This window comes from Parus major, chromosome Z, assembly GCF_001522545.3.
Source record: "Parus major isolate Abel chromosome Z, Parus_major1.1, whole genome shotgun sequence".
Classification (NCBI taxonomy): domain Eukaryota; kingdom Metazoa; phylum Chordata; class Aves; order Passeriformes; family Paridae; genus Parus; species Parus major.
Window position 1 is genome coordinate 50,862,578 of NC_031799.1, and position 21,838 is coordinate 50,884,415.

Below are 21,838 nucleotides of genomic sequence, written 5' to 3' on the forward strand. Positions count from 1 at the left end.
CCCTCTCCCGCCGGGGAGGGCGGGCCGGGCTGAGGGCCGGGGACGGCCGCCATCAGGCACCGCCCCTAACGGTTGAGACGCTGGGCGCCAAAATTTGATCCTGGCGGACGGGCGGGCATCTGGGAGCGGCGCCGGACGGGGGTGAGCGAGTGAGGCAGCGGCATCGGGGATCAGCTCTGCAAGGGGGTGGGTGGGTGGGCGAGTGAAGAATCGGGAATGGGGAGGGAAGCAGGGTTGCCCGCGGCCGATTTGGCATCAGAGCCGGCAGGGAGGGCTCGCTGGAGCGGGGTCGCTGGCGGGGCCGCGGGGGCAGCGCGATGAAGGCGGCAGGGTCGGGGATGCGGCTCTGATGGGTCCTTGTTCTCGGTGCCTCTCAGCCGAGGCTGCCGCTTCCCTGGGATTTTACCCCTCGCGGGCGGTGTGGCTGAGCAGGTCCAGCAATTCTGCCAGCGGGAAATAGAGCCTCCGCCGTGTTCTGAAACATCCGGGCATTTCCTTCCCCTTCGCTGGCGGCCAGCTTTGCGAAAAACCGTGGTTTTGCCGCGAGTCTATACCCAAGTGTCGTGATAAACTTTGTGCGAAGGCAAGTCGCTTAGGAGTTCTGAAGTACAGGTTATTGTTGGGATACTGCCAGGATCTCTGGTCTACTTGGCTTTTTTCGTTTATAAATGCATGATATTTTTGTTGTAAAAGGCATGCGTTCTCTCTATTTTCTCACAGGTCTAGTTGTTTGGCAGTATGATTCATTTGGTTATTCTTTTTTCTTTACTCTGAAACATACAGGATTACGATCCAGATACCTTTCTTAGTGCTTCTCAGAGGAATACTGTGACTGAACCCTTAGGAAAGTTGAGAAGATGTACATCAAGTCAATTGTTCTTGAAGGTTTTAAGTCCTATGCTCAGAGGACGGAAATTCGTGACTTTGACCCGTTATTCAATGCCATTACTGGCTTGAATGGTAGCGGCAAATCCAATATTTTGGACTCCATCTGTTTCATTCTGGGAATCAGCAATCTATCACAGGTAAAGAGACGGGACCTTTAAGAAAGGACTTTCTTCTGTCAGCAATTTTTCATGTTGCTCTAGTGAGTGACCTCCCACGGAAGACCTGAAGTGGTGCTTCTTTGAAAGAAGTAGTTTCATTATTTGGATTTTTCATTACATAAATCTGTGTCTCTGTCATTGTTTCTCAATCTTACATTAAGGCTGAGTTACAGCTTCATCCACATACCAGTTACACAAAGAATGTGGCTTAAAGCAATAGGCTAACAGCTTCAAACCAAAGATCTTTTGCATCTAAAGGCACTAATTTACCCATTTGTAATAAATGTTTTCAGTTCTTAAATTGGGTCTTAAAATCTGGCTACCTGGTTCATCAGAAAAAAATTTAAAAGTTTTCATGCAACACCTGCTATTTAAGAGATAATATATCTGCTTTATTCTCGTAAAAAAACTGTGTGCTCTGACATCAATTTTAATCTCTGTCTGAAGGTGATTTTTTAATTTCCTTTCTTTCCCATCCCTACCTTTCCCCAGTTGTAGACAAAGCCAGCAGACCTCCAAGGAACACTTTCTGAATCACTTCCTTGTGAACTGCATTGTGAAAAATATATGCATGTTAGATAAATTTACTGTCAGGCGGCTTTTTTCACAGTTGTATTCAGTGTTTGAACTGAACGCTGTATGAGACTGAATACATCTGATGCAGAAACAGCTGGATAAGTGAAACTAGACTGGAACACACTGGTTGTGGTATGACACTGATAGCACTCTGCAGCTCCCATGTGTCTGTTCATATGAACACATAAATACGAAGCTAAATCTTCATTTTTTTATTAATTTCTCCAAAACCTATGGTTGTACAGTGAAAATGTGAAGTTAATTACTTTCAAAAAAGTATTTATCTGTTCCCTGGACTTAGGTGCGAGCTTCCAACTTGCAAGATCTAGTTTATAAGAATGGGCAAGCTGGAATTACAAAGGCAACTGTGTCTATTAACTTTGATAATTCAAACAAGAGTCAAAGTCCGCTGGGATTTGAAGCTAATGATGAGATCACTGTGACTAGGCAGGTGAGTCTTTAATATCTTTATTTTTTTGTAACCTATATACACTTTTACCATGCTCAAGAGCAAACAAGGAAAAAAAAAGGTAGTTTTTAAAGTCCCTGAGTTTCTGCAATAGAGGCAAGGTTTCTATGTTGCCTTTACAGTGTACTTAGTTCCATAAACTGTAGGAGTAGATCCAGTGTGTTAGCTAGGATTGTTTATATAGCAAGTTTAAATTTTCTGTCTTGTGGCTTTTTCTGTTTTTATATCTTACTCTTAGTATCTGAATTGTGTGTTAAATTTGGTCTCCAGGAACAAAGGAATCTTTATTTTTTCTGATGAAGATGTTGTGATTTTGGTTCTTGATTATTTTTTGAGTGTTCAGTTTTTTAAAGTAGAGCTTTTTTGAAAGTTTCTTGACAGTATCAATGACTCAATGACTAATCTTTCTTACATTTTAGTTAAATATTTTAAATGTCAAACAAGCTCTGTTTTGATGTTCTGCACAGTATACACATACATGTGTATGCAGTTGTGATTTGCTCAGATGTTTTATTCTTTATTACAGTCTATATTCTCACGACACAAAGCGGTTTTTTTGTCTTTGCTCTCCAGGTTGTTGTTGGAGGTAGAAGTAAGTATCTTATCAATGGCGTGAATGCTGCCAACAGTCGTGTGCAGGATCTTTTCTGTTCTGTTGGACTCAATGTCAATAATCCTCACTTCCTCATTATGCAGGTATTGTGTGCATCTTTATAAAATCCAGAAAGAATAGGTCTTTCACTAAATTTAATAAGACAGGGGAGATAGTGGGAAAACACTTCATTTTCTAATTAGAGTAGGATCTTATCAATTAAAAATTAAGTCTGTTAAGTAGTTAAGATTTCCAGTACAGCATAGTTTGATCCTAAAACACATCTTGTAGCACAAGACCTCATGTTAGCAGACTTTACTGGAATATGTACCCGTTTTATTTTGTATCTTTTTTTCCTTAACAGATAGGTATTGCTTTTATAAATATTCTAAAATGGCAGATTTTATTTTGTATAATTTGTGCTGCATGTTAGACAGTAGCTTGAATGAAGTTGAGATATGTACCTTCTTAAGCCACAATTATCAAAAGAAAGCTCACAAAATTAGAAGACTGTAAGGAACTAGACAAATACCTGAAATATTTGCAAGGAATAATAAAACAGAGTAGGATTTGTTGTTTCAAATGTAACTGTTCCAAGTGGATGGCAAAGGAGGGACAGTTTTGTACACACTCTCTTTCTCCCTGTTATGTATGAGCTACATCACCAAAAAAGCTGGTTTATGATTAGGAGCTTATTCAACATCAGCAATCCAGTAAGACTCTAGGAAAAATACTTGCATTACTCCTTTAAGATGTAATCAGGACTGTGGAGGATGAGCATAATATATGACATAAGGGCCATTTCAGGTATATTACCTGAAAGAGTGACTTATTTGAACTTCGAAGAGCGAAACAATTGAGTAAACTTGATTATTGTTTAGAAAAAAAAATAAATTCAAAAGTGCTTGAGCTTAGAATACAGTGTAAAAAAGTGAGTGGGGAATTAATGTATAAAAGTGAGTGGGGGTTTGAAGTTTTGGTTTTGGTTTTACTTTTTGCTACCACTCTTCTTATCTTTTTGTCAACAGGGACAAATTACCAAAGTTCTAAATATGAAGCCACCAGAGGTAGGAAAGTTGTGGGAGTTTTTTTGTCTGAACTTTTACTGAACTGATTTGAATGATATGATGATATGTTGGGAGGGGGACAACAAAAATAAGGGTTGGAGGGAGATGAGATGTTCAGTTTAATGGAACCAATCTAACATAAGAAGGAATATCAAATTTTTCTGCATTGCTTTATTTTAGATTTTAGCTATGATTGAAGAAGCAGCTGGTACTAGGATGTATGAGTGCAAGAAAATAGCTGTTCAGAAAACCATAGAGAAGAAGGAGTCAAAACTGAAAAGCATTCAAACGGTATTACATGTTGTAAAGTATGCTTTCATTGGTGTTTGTTAAAGATAACTGAACAACCAGTTTAATGTTGACTTTGACTTGTAGAATATTTCATTTCTGCACCTGGAACTAGTTATCCATGCCTAGACATGTTTAAAGTTTAGAGTTCAGTAAAATCAGAATATAAATCTTCTGTTATGTGTTTCAGGTCTTAAATGAGGAGATCAGTCCAACTTTAGAGAAACTGAAAGAGGTATGGAAAAATTAGAAGGGTGTTAAGGTCCTTCAAGTATTGAAAAAATATTTTCAACTACCCTGAACCAGTATGTTTTGGCTAAAACAACAGCATGTTTTCAAGCTCTGTAGAATCTTTTGAGAGAGAATTTTGTCATATTTCCATATACAGAGCATATGACATTTTTGACTTCCGGGAAATCCTAGAGAAAGATGTAGGGAGAAGGACAAAATCAAGAGAACTAGATAAAAAGTTATTTTAAAGTGTCTTAGTTCTTAAGAAAATTAGATTAAGCAGTATTTCTTGTCTGTAATCAATTATATTAATATTGTTTTTGCTGAGAATAACATGAAGAATCCTTCTTACTTAAAAATACTGATGTTTAGAGGTACTTAAAAGATTTCTATAGTAGTCTTATGTAACATTGTTTTTCCATCAAATTTTAGAGTTGTTTATTTTGTTTGTTTGTTTTTATTTTTGTCTGTTCAGGAACGAGCATCTTACCTAGAATACCAAAAAATAGTACGAGAAATAGAACATTTAAGCCGCTTTTGTATAGCTTATCAGTTTGTTCTGGCTGAAGAAACAAAAGCATCTTCCACTGATCTGTTAAAGGAAATGCAGTCTAATGTAGAGAAGTTTCAGGAATCAAGGGGTGAAATTGAACAGAAGGTAAAACAACTTAATGAAGACATAGCCGAGATGGAAAAGGAAAAGGATAAGGTAAATGGAAACAGAGTTGTGCTCATCTTAATACCTGAATACAAAGAATTTTAAGTCACTGGAATTATTCTTATAGATAATATAGTCTTGAATTTTTATCTTCTTCTGGTGTGTTGCTTAGATTATGCATTGCTCATTGTTAGTTCATTGTCAGTTTTGTCTAGAAGACATCCATTTAAAGGGTTGGGATTTTTTGTCTGAAATGCAAATGAAAAATTACAAGCATAAAAACTGTTTGCCCTTATGTTTCCACTTGGTGCATTTAATGGTAAGTTTTGCCAGAGACTTGTTTTTCTCCTTTTTTTGTTGATGTCTCTAAAGAAAAGTAAGGATGGTTTTGTTTGACAATAATCAGTATTGACTTCAATTTTGGGGGCAGTAAACTTAACAAAATACAGGATGGCCCACAGACTCTTTGAATGTCTAAATCTCCTTTCTGTACAGGGACAATGTCCCATCTTATGGAGTGACATCAGTGTTCAATAGTACCTTCAAGTTAGGTTGGATTTCAGACGTACGAGATGGTCTGACCTGTTGGTATTGGAGACTACTGCCTGCTTGGCCAGATTTCCTTCTATATAAAGCTCTGAACAGAAGACAAAATATTACAAACACAGCACTGGTTTCACAGGCTAAATTAAATTACCTTTATTACTGATTATAGGAAGTTGGTGGTAGACTCCGTGCATTGGAAGCTGCTCTTTCAGAAAATCAAAGAGTTAATACAAAAGCACGAAGTGCTCTTGATCTCAAGAAGCAAAACTTAAAAGCTGAAGAAGTTAAGTACAATGAATTGGTAACACGTATGCAGAAGGTAAGATATTTGTATATAATTTTCATTACATACTAAATTAATTCAGATTGTTTGAATTCAGTTCAGCAGCTGTTTTTCCTTTCCTGTTATGGTATGAAGAATCCTGTGATTGGCAAGAATTATATCAAGAAAGCAGAGACAAATGTTAAGGGCATTGTTCAATTTGTACAGCATAGGTACTAAGTTCCCACTAGAGAAAGACATGATGCAAATACAAATACAGTGCAACTCCTTATGGCCCCAGATTTTCTCTTAAGCTCAGCAGAGGTCCCTGTAGAAAACTATTATACTCTCTGGACATACATTACTCTTCAAATTAAATAAGAAATCTCTACCTTGCATATTTTTGACAATCAATGTTTTTTATGCAGGAGTATTATTTTTAGGTATTGGGAAGATTGAGATAATTCTCCTAGTTCTTGGGCTCTTGTTACCACTTCTTGTATTTCATCCCTCTGAAGATATTTAGCACACTCATGGGGCAAGTAAGGCATTGGAAAACATGCAAAGGCATATTGCAAGATCGCAAAATCTGATAAAGGGTCATGGAAATGTAGTTGATGAAACTGCTTGTTGCTCCTCATACAAGGAAATAGACTCAGGTTTTCTCTTAGTTTTTTCTGTTTTTGTTCTTTATTTTGCTGAAGGATTCTAAAGCATTAGTGTCGAAGGAGAAAGAAGTACAGAATCTAGAGAAAGAATTAAATGTTTTACTGAAAGAAAGTGAAAACGATGCACATGCTTTAGCTGCAGCACAACAGCATTTTAATGCTGTGTCTGCTGGCCTGTCCAGCAATAAGGATGGTGAAGAAGCTACTCTTTCAGGACAGATGATGATCTGCAAAGATGAAATTAGCAAAGCAGTAACAGAGGCTAAACAGGTAAGAAAAAAACCTCTGCCTATCTCAGACTTGCCTTCATGCTTTTGAAAATTGTCTGAAAACAAATTGACACATGCTTTGAAAGGTCAATGAAAGGTTTTTGAAAAGAGGGGCAGAATATCTATGCAAGATATTTTACATTTTGGTATATGCATTAAACTAACTTTTTGATAAAATATAAACAAAATATCCTTGCACAGGAAAATACTGTAATATTGCTGCGAGGGAATATTAGAAACTGGCATTTGAGATATAAAGTAGGATTCACTGTACTCAAATGATCAGTAGTTTTGAATAGGAAAGAAAGGACTGTTGTCCATGGTACACAGTCAAAGAGATTTCTACTGTTAAATGGAATCAAAATAAAAATGCTTGTGATTGTGAAATGGAGAGTTTAGAAAAAACTATTTTCTCCTTAGTTAAATTGTGTGCTCATCACATGAGTGAAAGAGACAACACTTGTTTTGTCTTAAGGTAGAAAACCTCTGCTGGGGTAGTTGTGATAGTGGAGTTTAAATTTCCAAAGTCTACTTTTCTTGTCTCACTTAAGGAGAAATTCTTCTCTGTAGAGGAACAAGGAGAGCTGTATCCCACCTTATTTTACTTTCCTTCTTCTCAGACTCTACTCATGTTCATATATTCATGTTACCATAGTTAAATATAACATTTTAATTTCCAGATAACCTATGCCATTATTTTCAAATTCCAAGGCTGTTTTTTGTCATATCTGCAACCAGTTGAAAATCTTACGAATTATATGGGCAGCTTGGCAGTGCAAGAGTTCTAAATTTGCACCTGCAAGATTGTCTTTGAAGATCTCATTCTGTATTTGCTTACTCCTTATAGGCTGAAATGAAATTAAATTATGCACAAAAAGAATTAAAAGCTAAAGAAGCTGAAGTTAAAAAGATGGATGAAGGCTACAAGAAAGACCGAAAAGCATTTGAAACTGTCGAAAAAATGAAAATGACCCTAGAGAAACAGATAAAGGAGCTGAACTATTCAGGTCTGTACTTCTGATGCATAATTTTGGGGCAATCTGAAAGTAATACAGAAGTCTTGTGAGTTGACCCTGACTCAATGCCAGGTGTTCAAAGCTGTTCTACCACCCCCTTCTCAACTTGACAGAGGAGACGATACATGCCAAAAGCTCATGGGTTGAGATAAGGACAGGGAGTGATCACTTGGCAATTACTGTCATGGGCAAAATAGACTTGACTTGGGGAAATCAATTTAACTTAATTTACCAGGCTCTATTTAACAATTTGATATTCTGTACCTCCTCTCTATGAGTGGCGCAGGGGGATATGGGATGGGGGCTGCAGTCAATTCCTCACATGTTGTCTGCCACTCCTTCCTCCTCGGGGACAGGACTCACACTCTTCCCCTGCTCCACCATGGGATTCTTTCCCAGGGGAGGCTGTCGTCTCTGAACTTCTGCAGTGTGAATCCTTCTGATGGCTTGCAGTTCTTCACAAACTGCTCCAGCATAGGTCCCTCTCATGGGGTGCAGTCCCTCAGGAACAGGCTACTCCATTGTGCGTCCCGTGGGGAGTCACACATCCTGCCAGCAAACCTGCTCCAGCATGGACTCATCTGTCCTTGGGTCTGCAGGTTCTTACAGGACCCTGCTCTAGTGTTGGTTTCCACAGGCTGCAGGTGGATATCTGCTACACTCTGGACCTCCATGGTCCATATTTCAGGGCACCGCTACCTCAGCAGTTTGCACCAGAGGCTGTAGGAGAATGTCAGTTCTAGTGCTTGGAGCTCCTCCTCCTTTTCCTTCACTGGCCTTGTTGTCTGCAGGGCTGTTCATCTCACATATTGTCACTCCTCTTTCCAGCCACTGCAGAGAGGTTTGGCTTTTTTTCCCCCTTCTATAATGTATTATCCCAGAGGCTTCACCACCATCAGTGATGGTCTTGGCCTTGGACTTGGCCAGTGGTGGCTCTTTCTTGGAGCCAGCTGGAGGATGCAGAAACAAATGAACACAAAAGAATTTATGCTCTGCTTCCCATCAGGAATTAGGAGGAAATGTTCAGCCACTTCCTGTGAAGTAGGACCTCAGTATGCTGATTTTGGAAGGCTGTTTTGGAAGACAAAGGCCTTAATAATGGATACTCCCTTCCTTCATCCTTTCTCTTACCTTTTACTGATGAGCACACCTTCATAATAGTATGGAATATCCCTTGGACCCCATATTCTGTCTATGTCCCCTCCCAACCTGTTGCTTACCCACAGGCTTTTGGAAGGGGGACTGGAGAGAGAGCCTTGGTGCCTGTGCCAGCATGTTTAGCAGTAGCCAAAACTGTGTTACAGTTACTGTATGCCTGTTTAGTGGAAACACAAAGAGCAGCACTTTGAGGGCTTCTGTGTGGGGTGTTCACTCCATCTCACCCAGCCCCAATGCAGGAGGGGGATGAAAAATGAAGTACACTGCTTTCATGCATAAAGAAATTTCTCTGATCTAAGCTCTGCAAACTCTTAAACTTCCACAGAAAGCAGCTTGAAATAATTTGATTTTAGCAACTTTGGGCTGAATCTTTTGAAGTTTGATGGCATAATTAAATTCCACATAAAATTAGATGGAAAAGAGGACCAACTATTGATTCCTGTTTTTATGTACCTAAAACACCTCTTATAGTTTGTTTCTTATGCTAGGTAAAATTTGTTTCTGACACTCCTCCCAACTGTTATCTAATATTCCAGATTAACCTTTACAGAAGAACATTACATTTTAAACTTTTTATTTGTGTATTTGGTGTCACAATAGTATTAATTATTTAGTGTGAACATTTGCAAAGTATTTTAGAAAGTCTTCTCTATATATATGTAAATAAACAGTGTAGGATTTTTAAGATAGTAGATTTCTCTGCTCTGAATATGTCTACTGCTTGTCTTCAACTCTGAAGAAGAGAAAGGAGAAGCCCTCCTAGCAAAAAAGAAGGCATTGATTTCTGATATCAACCGGCTAAGAGAACTGAGTGAAAATTTAATGGCAAAATTTCCTCATCTACAGTTCACATACAAGTAAGATCTCAGTGTGATCCTGAAAGATGCTTGAAAGGGTTTTTGGGGACCTTTTACCAGATGATTCTACCAATGTCTTAGCTCTTGCTTTGCTTTTAGTGCCAGTGAATAATGACTGTCTTACCCATGCTGCAAAGTGAAGGGAGGAAGATGAGGGGGAATGTCAGGAAATGTTATAATCTTGTCAGAGTCACTAGAATTTAAAAGTTTTGTCTGATGGCATTTTCAAGTCATAACTTCAGTAGCCAGAGCCATAGAATCCAAAGGTCTAAACTAGGAAATATATAATCATTGTTTCTTGCCTTTGGACACAAAGACTTCCTCTTTGGAGGTCAACTCCAGACAAATACCCATATCCCCAGGTTTAATTTTTTATGTAATAGGCTGAACATACTCCTATAGCTGTGGTAATAACAGAACCCATTGGAAAAAGAAATCGAAAAAATATGTAAATAAATCAGGAATTACATCCTTTTAATGACTATGTAACTGACTCTTCATTATCAAATATCTTCTTGTGAAGTATTTAATTTGACAGGTATTTTTGTTGGGGATTCTTATTCTGATAGAATTTAGAATTGCTTATATGAGAACAATAAGCATCATGGGTTTTAAATAGAAGTTTTTTAAAGATGTGTGAGAGGAAAACAAACATGATTCATGGTCATAATTTGTATTTCTTTTAAGACATCCAGAAAAAAATTGGGATCCAAACCATGTGAAAGGCCCTGTTGTGTCTCTTTTTACTGTGAAAGATCTATCCAATGCCAAAGCCCTGGAAGCAGTGGCTGGAGGGAAACTCTATAACATTATTGTGGACACAGAAGTAAGTTTATTGTGTTAGTACAGAACTTTGAATTTTGACATGTGGTTGTATGATTCAGGGTTGGCAAGCATGTGCCTTGTTACAGAATGTTTGAGAGTTTGGGTTTGGACCCATGTTCCTGTTTTAACTGGGTCAAGAAGGTGGTGCACAGTTGGTGGCAATGATGTGTTTTTTTCCAGTGCCCTATTGTCTCACTTTACAAAATCACTTGTGTACTCAAGTATGCTTTGTAACTATTTTTCATTTGAGGTTACTGGCAAAAAGCTTTTAGAAAAGGGTGAACTAAAGCATCGCTACACCATCATTCCATTAAACAAAATTTCAGCCAGGTGTGTTCAAGAAGGCACAGTCAAGTTGGCCCAAAGCTTGGTATGTAAATAAATACACTCTTTACATTATATTACTTCTGTCCAGTTTTAATTTTGCTTCTGTACTACAAACCTGGAATTCTTAATGGTTATTATTGTGTGAATTTCTTTTGGGGGTTTTAGGATATGCTGATTTTGTTTTCCTTTGTATCCGTTCAATTTTGTGAGGTTTAAATGGGTATTAATTATTCCACTTGTAGCTGAAATAGTTTTAAAATGTAATGATACTGTCTTTTGTTGATAATAAAAGACAGAAATCCAATTTGAAACTTATAACTTAAGGCACACTAATTGCATTTCATTTCATTTCTAGGCTGGCCGCGATAACTTGCATTTAGCCCTTTCTCTAATTGTATATGAACCTGAACTGCAGAAAGCAATGGAATATGTCTTTGGAACAACACTGGTCTGTAATAACATGGATAATGCTAAGAAAGTGACTTTTGACAAAAGGATAATGACAAGAAGCGTTACTCTTGATGGAGATGTGTTTGATCCCCAAGGAACTCTGCATGGAGGCAATTGCTGGTTCTATTCATATAATACTAATAATATTGTGTGCCTGTTGATATGTTTACTGCTCTTGAGTATTTTTTATAAAAATGAACAGTAACCTTTTTGTTTAGACACATACTGGGAATAATCTGTTTGAGCTAAAGTTGTCTTGAGCTGAAATAATATTAATTAGTTTAAGAAAAAATTACTGACAAACTTCACATAAAGTAATTTAGATTTTAAATAGTTAAATCTTAAGAGACTGTGTAATTCTCTTGGAAGCAAAAGTGCTTGGAATTCAAGCACTACTTGAAGCAATTCATCATTGGTTTGCGATAATTTAATAAATTATGAAAAGTTAGCTATTTGCATAAGATATGCATTTGTAGTATTCAGAGCCTGCAAAACTAAGTTAGGGAACAGAGGAGGTAGTCTTTCTCCTCTGAGAACTCTAACTTTAGCCTAACTGCTGTACCTGTCTCTCAGCTAAAAGAAATTATCAACCTGCCTATTGGTTAATGTTTAGAATTTGCAACTGCCAATGGTAATGGGTCTAGTTACAATTAGCCTGGCTTTTAAATTTTTTTCATTGAACAGGTGCCTCCTCACAGGCTACACCAATATTGTCTAAACTTCAAGAAGTGAAAGATGTTGAAATAGAACTCAAGAAAAAGGAATCTGAACTTGTAGCTGTAGAGAATGAGTTGGCAAGCTTGAAGACTGTTGCTGAAAGGTAGGGTTTGCACTATACAATGTGTAATTTATCTTAATCTGACTGAGTAAATTGAACATAATGAATTGTTTTGGGAGGCCATAGGCTTTTTGAGAATGTAATATGCAGAAAATAATTCCCTTCCTTCCTCTCCTCCCAATTTAATTAGCAAGTCAGCAATCAAAAAGCAAATTCAATTTTAAAACACACATGCAAAAAACCTATGTTTTGGATAACACAGGGTAAAAAAAAAGGGTACACATTGATGTATAATTGAAATTAGTTGAATTTTCATGAAGTACACTGAAAAATGGATCTGTTCTAGACTTAATTTTAACATCTGTACAGAATTCCAATTTGTGGTCAATCTTATTTTTCTTGGAAGAAAATAAAAAGATGTTAGAAATATCCGAGTGCTACTGCTGTAAGCATTTAAATTAAATAATTTTAAGTATATTTGATTTTCAGCTACTCAGTTATTGAATACCATATTAAAAGATGGAAGAGAGAAATATATTTAGTCGGTTCTGAAAAAATGCCATAAGGAAGGTAGTGTTGCATAACATGCTGTCTACCAGCTGGATTTATTTCTTCAAATCATTTTGAGCTGCAGTAGACTTCCAGAAATGTAGCCAAGAGGAGGAAAGAGCTTTGGCTTTTAGATATCTTTTCTTTAATTATTCAGCTAACATCTGTCATGCTGCCAGTTGGGAAAAAAGTGGTCCGTGAATTGTTGCCAAATTCCATGAGTTGCATTTGTTTTAATGTGTCAGATCCAGGCTAAATAGCAGGACCTGCATATATAATAACTTACATGCCTACAAGCCTCACAATTATCATTAAAGCAACTCTATTGGATTTTCATTCATCTGAACTTATTTGCCCTACTCTCATCACTGTATTTTACATGAGAAATGGAATATCTGTATTCATCTACTCAGCTTTGAAAGTGAGATGCTGGGTACCCTTCCATATAGCAGTGTGTCACTACTGTCTCCAAAGGTACCAGCAACTGAAGCAGCAATTGGAGATGAAGTCTGAGGAAGCAGAGCTGTTGCAGAAGAAGCTTCATCAAAGTGCTTACCACAAACAAGAGGAAGAGCTGCTTGACCTGAAGAAAACCATTGGTGACAAATGTCTTATTCTTTTAACTGAAAACTAATTGCTGAGAATGAAATGGATGCCAGGCTGTTAGAGTTACAGAATCTTTATTTAAGAAAGAAGTACTTTTCACTTTAAAAATACTGGTTTTATATTTTGGAACATTGTAACAAAGAATCGTGGTATGCTTGCAAAGGGGTGATTCACTTAAAGGTGGTCATTTTCTTATAGTAAAGGTTATACTCTCATTTAATGTTTTTTATATACTTTGTAATAATGGAAAATACATCTTTGCAGGGAAGTTTAAAAATGGATTTGATCCCATATTTGAGTAGTCGTGGCTTTTTTCAAGCTATCTGTTTCTGTAGGTGCTTAAGGTTAGTAATACAGTAACATAGTTTGCACAACAAGAAAGCATTGGAAAGAAATAGTGTTTCATATAGCTAAGGAAAGACAGAAATGCACAAAACGCAGCGAGTAAAACATCTAAAAAATGGACAGAAGTACGTATCTAGACATAGTATTCTAGGGATGAAGTGACATCTTGTTAGGTAGCCATCTGATTAATTACTTCTTGATCCTGAGACTTGACATATTCTTCCCTCTGTCTATAAAAAAGGTCACCTTTTCATAGTGGCTGTTTGCTCCCCTATCAATAACTGGTAGCAACAACACACTCTCTTAGAGTAATCATTGAAATATCTGACTTTAGCAACTAGTGAGTGTTCAACCACTTTTTTTCTGTTGGAGGCAAAGAGAGATTTATTTCAGTTGGCATTTAGGATGTAAATTTAAAGATGAGAACAGTACTTAATCTCAGTACTCTACTTCTTGATTTAGCGTCTTGTGAAGAGACATTAAAGAAAACTGAAGAGAGCAAAAAGAAAGCAGAAAAAAAATACAAGGAATTAGAGAATAAAATTAAAAATGCAGAAACAGAGTGTCTGAAAGAACGGAGTAATGCAGAGCAGAAACTAGAAAATGCCAAGAAAAAGGCAGATGCTTCAAGCAAAAAAATAAAAGACATGCAGCAGGTAAAACTTCACTTTTGTTGGCAGTTCTCTCCCTGTTGAAAGTGGGCACAAAAATCAGAAAATTTGATTCTCCTGCTCTCAATTTTGGGACTTACTATATTACTGTGTAGTCACTGACATAGTCACAGACTGAGGTTTTTTGTCTTTTTCTTTCTTTGTTTTTGTGAGATTGCACCCTTGCTCAAGAATGAGTGTTGTTAATCTTCTACAGCATTTACTACATCAAACTGAATCTTAATTCTCTCCATTTAAGTAAAACTAATAAATTGGAAAACATCTTTCTAGGAAGTCAAAGCTTTAGTTCTGGAACTTGAAGAGCTGAAGCAAGAGCAGGCCTCCTATAAACAACAGATAACAGCTGCAGAGGAAGCAATCAAATCCTACCAGGATCAAGTTGAGGCTATGGTGGCTGAAGTGGCTACAACAGAGGTAAAAGTGAATACTTTCATTATCCACTTTCATGTTGCTTTCTATGTGATCCTTTGAACCTCACATTATAATGTGTATGTTTTTCTGCAGACTTACTTGCCACATTCAATCAGCCCAGGCAGTTATTTTTTGCTTCACTTTCACATGTGAATTTTTTTCTTTTTGCTGTGTCAGTTCTAATACAGCTTTAATGTCACCTTTAAAAGAGGCCAATAAATGTCTGCTGGTTTGCTTTTTCAGGAATCTGTAGAGAGAGCACAGAAGGAGCTTGCCAAGCAGAAGGAAATAATTGCATTACATGATGATGCAATTAAAGACAAATGTGCAGAGATGATAAAATACAGAGAACAAAATAATGAATTACAACTTAAGGTTAAAGAATTGGAACATGGCATCACCAAATGTCAACAAGAGGCTGCTGATGCTGCTGTCAAGGTATTTCAAAATTGTGCTTCTCTTCACATCTTGTGACTGAGAATGGTCATTTCCCTTGCAAAGGAAATAGTCTTTTTTCTTTAAGCACTGTCATATTTGCAGCTCTCAATGTGAAAAATTTTATCTGAGGAAGAGGGAAATTGTACATTGTAAAAGAGCTGATCTGTGTAGAGTAACAGAGGATAGATCACCATGAGAAAGCGATCAGTAAGAACATTCTGATTGTATGGACAAATTAGATAACTAATCAAGGAAGGTAATTCCATGATGTAGTGACATTGTTATAGTTCAGATGTACAAAAAAAGGTGCTTCAAGTAAGTTAGATACATTAAAGCTACCTTAAATTCTTGGTTTGTCCACAATGAGGGAAATCACACAAAGCATTGTAAAGATAAGTACCTGTGCTACACTGGGGTAGAAGAATTAATGTGGTAATTTCAGAATGTAGGTGGGGTTGGTTTGTTTGATTGGTTAGTTGGTTGGTTGGTTTGTTTTGGGTTTTGTTTGTTTGTTTTAATTTTCAGTTCACATTTGAGAGGGGTGAGGGAAAAGCCTCAGCAAATCTATTTGTTTACAGGTGGCCAAAATGCTGAAAGAATACAAGTGGATAGCTTCAGAAAAAACACTCTTTGGCCAGCCAAACACAGCCTATGATTTCAAAAATAGCAACCCTAAAGAAGCAAGTCAGAAGCTGCAAAAATTGCAGGAGCATAAAGAGAAGTTGGGAAGGAATGTGAACACGAGGGCTATGAACATGCTTTCTGATGCAGAGGAAAGGGTAAACATTCTGTGCTTTAATCTATAAAGATTGGGCCGGCTGGTCATATGGTGCATGTACAATATATACAGATTTATATAATGTAGCTTTACATTTTCTTGTGCTCTATTTCTCAATACTCCAAAAATAAAACTAAATCGTCATGAGATACCAGGAAACCTTTTTCTGGTTCTTTCATACTAATCTTAGATCTTTGAACTGTTTGGATGGTAAAAAACACTATTTTATTCATTCTTATCCCAGTTCACCCTAAATTGAAGCATTAGCAAGCTTTGTGGCATCCATTAGAATATCTGAGAACAATATACTGTATTAAAAGCTGCAGACCAAAACAAAATTCATCCTCAAGCCTGATAGCTTGATGGTGTAGCAAGGTTGTTTTGAATAAATCTGCATCTTCAGGCTATTCCAGGATTGTCTGAAAATTGCCCACTGATTTTATCCTTCGTCTTCTCTAGTACTGTTTCCTCCTATTCAGCCTCCAGAAGCATCCTTTCTTCTATGGAAAAGCAAATTAACTTGGATGTGCAACTTTCAGAGTAATGTTGTCCTTCTCCTTTGCTGATTGTTGAAAATTCTGATGCTTTAATTTGCAAATAATCCCAAAACTTACGTCCTTCATGCAGTTAAATAAATGCACTGGATTTTAATCTTGTGGTTGATGACTATTTTATAGCTACACAATGATACAGTGAAGCTGTAAGATTAGCACAAAATGCATTTGAGCACATAGCTCATTGAAACCAATCTTTTCTTCTCATTTCACCAGTACAATGACTTAATGAAGAAAAAAAGAATTGTAGAGAATGACAAGATAAAAATTCTTGCAGTTATTGAGGAGCTTGACCGGAAGAAAAAACAAGCTTTAGATATTGCTTGGAAAAAGGTATGATACTTGAAACTTATCTTAGATTTTGCATATTTCCTTGGGAAAAAAATGTCTACTTTCAGAATTAACATCCCTGACCTATATTTAAAAATAACAACTTTATTTCTCCTGTTTATTCCCACTTTTGAGAATAAGACTTGAATTCTCTGAAAATTGTAAAGGTCCAGTTAAACCTGCAAAAGTACTTTCTCTTTCCTTTTTTTGGTGCCCACAAAAATTTCATGAAGGTTAACACCTATTGAAATTTAATTGGGTTTTATTTTTAGTATTTTTTCTTTTCTTAAACCAGTATTTTACCAGAGTTAAAATTTTCTGGTTCCATGTTGCCTTCTATGGTGTGGGGCTGTGGACCTGGGGTACTGTTCCTGTTACTGTCAGGATACATAATACTGGGGTAGAGCAATGCCTGATTTATGTTTTTGTTACCTAGGCACTCTGCCTTTTTAGCAGGTCTGTCATATAATGAATTATTACAGAAGTATAACATTTACCCTTTCTACCTTTCTTACCTGTCAAAGAAATCTTTTGACACTTTCTTTTCTGCTGTACCAGCAGAACTTGTGCTTTTTGGCCTTTGAGAAAATTGATTTTAACCAAGATTAAATTGCACATAGATGATGAAGTATCCATTTAATTATTAATTATCCTGCCTGTACTTAGGTTATCACTAACAAAATGGTACCTTTTCATTGTAAAAATCATGTTTGGCAGAAATTAGTGAGTTGTAATGCAAAAGCATCACACATGGTGGAATAAGTGTGTTTTCAGATAAATTCCTAAACCTAGGAAATTGCAATCTGCATTTACAAAGTTGCATCCCAGCCCATACCTGGACATTGTTTAAGTAAGCCTGGAAAGACAAAGAGTCGAGAGAATGCAAGTATGTATCTCTTACATGGTGCTTATACTTTTAGTAGTCCACTAATTGGGAGAAATCACAATTTGCCAGTTAATAAATCTGAGTTAGGGTGTCACCATTTCCCTAGCTGATAGCATAAAGAAGCCTTACAATGTATCTTTCACTTGATCCTTCTAAAATGCTTAGTAGAGGTGTCATATATGCTTTGGTGTTGCTTCTCTCTTCAGAGATAAATAAAATAAATAAATAAAATAAAAGCTAGTGTTTCCTCACCGTCCTGTATGTGACATGAGAAGTCACCACGTTGAACTGGGAAAGATGTCTTGATTGTCGTGCTGCTCACCACTAAGTTTTTCACTCTGTGCTTTTCATCCAAAGCATGTTCATACATCTTTTGTGATCTGACTTCCAGGTGAATGAAGACTTTGGTTCCATTTTCTCAACACTCCTACCTGGAGCCAGAGCTATGCTAGCAGCCTCTAAAACTCAAAATGTCTTTGTTGGTATGGAGTTCAGAGTAGCCTTAGGAAACACCTGGAAGGAAAACTTAACAGAACTTAGTGGAGGACAAAGGTTGGTGAATTCATTTGTTTTCCATTGTCATTGTGTATGTAATGTTATGTCTAATTAATTAAAGTTCTGAAAAGCAAAAAACTAATATTTTCCTTGTCAGGGAACTCTGCCTTTTTCTAGATGGACTCAATATTGGAAGCACTATTAATACATTTGGACTTGGAACAATGTCCAATCTTACACTTGCTTAGTGTAAGATAACAATCAAGATTTTACTCCTGTCACACATAAATGACAAAAAAAAGAGAACTGAATGGTGAGAAAACCACATTTAACTCTAAGTAGAACTAACATAATGTCGAATTAAACACTCCTCTCCTTGAGTTGTAGCCACAAAAATCTATGTAGGCGAGTATTTCCCTGGCATAGAAGTAGTGTCAGGGCAACAGTTTTCTTCTCCAGTGTCTATGGCTACCAAGTAGGGCATGTACTTCTTTGCAACTTTTAAGGAAAAAAATATTAGCAAACTGAGAAGCAGAAACAGAATTTGGGGAGAGGTGAGAGAGATACAGAACTTTCTAAGGACAGAATACTTGGAAGAACCAGGTGTGGAAAAACATTGCAAAACTCAGAACTGGAATTAGAACAACAGCATAATTTTAAATAGCATCACCCAGCTAACGTGATCTTTAAATAAGAAGTAATATTTTCTGTTTGTGACAGAAGACTTCACATTTTGAAATGGAAAATTATCATTCCATCTCTTCAGAATCATAGCAGTAATGCGGTTTTGAGGGACTGTTTTAGAATCATAGAATCATTTAGGCTGGAAAAACACTCAAGCTCATCAAGTCCAACCATTAACTTAACTGCCAAGTCCACCACTAAACCATGTCACTAAGCCCCACATCTACGTGTCTTCTAAATCTCTCCACGAGTGCTGACTCAACCACTTCTATGGGCAACCCATTCCAATGCTTGATAACCATTTCAGTGAAGAAATTTTTCCTAATATCCAATCTAAACCTACCCTGATGTAACATGAGGGCATTTCCTCTTGGCCTATCTCATTACATGGGAGAAGAGGCCAACCCCCACCTGGCTACGTCCTCTTTTCTGGTAGCTATAGAAAGCAGTAAGGCCCTCCTGGGCCCCTTTCTCTCCAGGCTAAACAACTCCAGCACCTGCTCTTCATCAAGACTTGTGATCCAGACCCTTTATCACCTTTATTGCCGTTCAACAATTGTTTTCGAAAGCCATAGCCTTTCAGATGAAATTAAATCATAATTTTCTTGTCTCCATACCAGATCACTGGTGGCCTTATCCTTGATATTAGCCATGCTCCTCTTCAGGCCTGCCCCTGTTTACATCTTGGATGAAGTGGATGCAGCCCTTGATCTCTCTCATACCCAGAATATTGGGCAGATGCTTCAAACCCATTTCAGACACTCCCAGGTATGATTTTGAAATTATTGTAATAGAATGGTTTGGGTTGGAAGGGGCCTCAAAGATCATCTATATCAATCCCCTGCCATGGGCAGGGACACCTTCTACCAGGCCAGATTGCTCACAGTTCCATCCATTATTTCCAAAGGCAGTCTGGCACTGAGGACTCCGAGTTGTTTACCTCTTTTATTCTAGGGATGTGTGTTATATATATATATATAATATATATATATGAGTTATTTCATCTGGAAGCAGTGGTGAAACTTGAATGTTGTTGCTGCTGTTGGTTAAAATGGAGCAAGAGGGAGGAGTATCTCTGATACACTTAGTTTCAGACAAGATCCTGAATTCTTTTTAACTGGAGGTTAAAGATATTTCATGTTGACCCTCTGAAATAAGTCACGCACTACTGGAAAGGATCTCTGTATCACTGTGACCTTGTCATGAAAAAAAAAAGGCAGTACACATCCCTATTAAGGACTTGACCATTCCAAATTATGAATGAGGGAGAACATTTGTTACCAGTGTTGCAAAATTATTTGAGTAGTATCTTTTGACTATGTAAGATCCTACAGTCTTTCATAATTAGTGGCAGTTTTTTCTGTTTTCTTCCACCATGAACAGGCATCCTGTATTGTGGACTGTGTATCCCAGGCCAGGTGCTGGGATATGGACAGAACTGTCATTAACTGCAGAAATAGTGGGTGTACATTGACCTGTGTGACACATTCTCTTGGGCCTTAGTTAGTTTTAGAATACTTTTTAAAGAATATTACTGAGGTATTAGCCAAATGAAGGAAAAAGAGTCATCTCTTTGGAAGCCTTTTCTGGTGTTGTTTGGATAGCAACATTTATTACATGTTTCTGGTTTGTTTTAGTTTATTGTGGTGTCCTTGAAGGATGGAATGTTCAACAATGCAAATGTCCTCTACAAGACCAGGTTTGTGGATGGCGTATCCACTATTGCAAGATACAGTCAGATTAAAAACAGAAAAAACGAGTCTGCTCCCAATAAAGCTGAGAAAACATGTAGAGTATTGAAGGAGATAAACAACATAGAAAGCTGGGAAGAAAGACCCCACGAAGTAGGGGTCATCAATATGTAGTAGCACCTTCTTAAGTGTTTCCTTTTTAGGTTTCAAATTTTTTTCCTAATTAGAAAAAGTTTTAGCTGTTAGTTCATACCTGAAGCTTTTGAAGATCTGAAGCGCATTGGAAATAAGCCTGTAACAGTCTGTTCTATTAAGTAAGCTAGACAATTTTTGTCCTGCTTCCTTTCATTCCTTTGTAATTCCTGTCATTCCTTTGTAATATATACAAATAAATGTATAGAAGCAGTAGTTAAAGCTTTTGTATGAGGAAAAGCTGATTCAGCTACCTGTGTTCTACAGCATTCGGAAGACCTGTTGCAAAGTGTAGTAACAGTCTTCCTCACCTGTTGTCAAATTCCAGAGAAAAGTGTCATACCAATTTTTGTTGGTATGTAATTATTTAAGGAGCAAAGCAATCAACAACTAACTCCCAAGCTATTTTTACAATTTTTAACCTTTTTTTACTAAATATAACTACACAACACAGCTGCATGTGTGCTTTCCTTCATCAAAGTTTTTCACTCAACAGTTTCTCAATTTTTAACTTGCCTGATGATTGTATCCTGCAGCTTTCACTGGCCAGACACATCAGTGAGGCTGAGCCCAAACCCACTTTATCACAGCACTGCAGAGGAGGTCTCTGCTCACCACAGCAAAACCCACCATGGTCTGTGCATGGTGGGTATATGGTCTGACCACATTTCCCTTGCTAGGTGATGCTTCAGCCACTTGGTGGCCAGCATCAGTCAGGTTTGTGTTTGTGTGCTGTTCTCGGCTGATCTCATTTGTGTCCCCTCCTTTTTCTTCCTTTCTGAATACTGGTTAGAAAAGTACATATAACTGAGGATGGGAGGGGAAATGTGTCCATGTCTGGAATAATTTGGAAATACTGAAGTTCTTGAATATTTTTTTAGTAAGTTTTCAATCTCATGGCCTCATCTACTATATATATGTAATATATACAGGACTGTATATATAATAAAGGCAAAGAATGTGTCTGTAATCTAACCCTCCCTGTTGCAGAAGACCAAGCAATGGGTTCAAAAACACAGTTTCTTCCAGGGCTGCAGAGCCACCATCTGTCTCCATGAGGTGAGGGCAGCAGTATGGAGCACAACAGCAGCCCACTCTGAATCTGAAGCACAGGAACACTATAAA

The 21,838-nt window shown here is 37.3% G+C and overlaps 1 protein-coding gene across 1 annotated transcript; it reads left to right on the plus strand.

Annotated features, from left to right (window-relative positions):
• Nucleotides 1-53: 53 nt before the first annotated feature.
• Nucleotides 54-21,683, plus strand: SMC2 (structural maintenance of chromosomes 2). Its single transcript, XM_015652680.2, has 25 exons — nucleotides 54-141; nucleotides 784-1,025; nucleotides 1,924-2,073; nucleotides 2,665-2,787; nucleotides 3,712-3,750; nucleotides 3,931-4,041; nucleotides 4,229-4,273; nucleotides 4,745-4,978; nucleotides 5,643-5,792; nucleotides 6,440-6,673; nucleotides 7,520-7,679; nucleotides 9,586-9,703; nucleotides 10,391-10,529; nucleotides 10,779-10,898; nucleotides 11,211-11,415; nucleotides 11,990-12,125; nucleotides 13,107-13,231; nucleotides 14,046-14,239; nucleotides 14,525-14,668; nucleotides 14,909-15,103; nucleotides 15,682-15,882; nucleotides 16,652-16,768; nucleotides 18,043-18,203; nucleotides 19,451-19,598; nucleotides 20,468-21,683. The coding sequence occupies exons 2-25, from the start codon at nucleotides 858-860 to the stop codon at nucleotides 20,693-20,695; spliced, it is 3,645 nt and encodes a 1,214-aa protein (XP_015508166.1). The 5' UTR covers nucleotides 54-141; nucleotides 784-857; the 3' UTR covers nucleotides 20,696-21,683.
• Nucleotides 21,684-21,838: the final 155 nt, after the last annotated feature.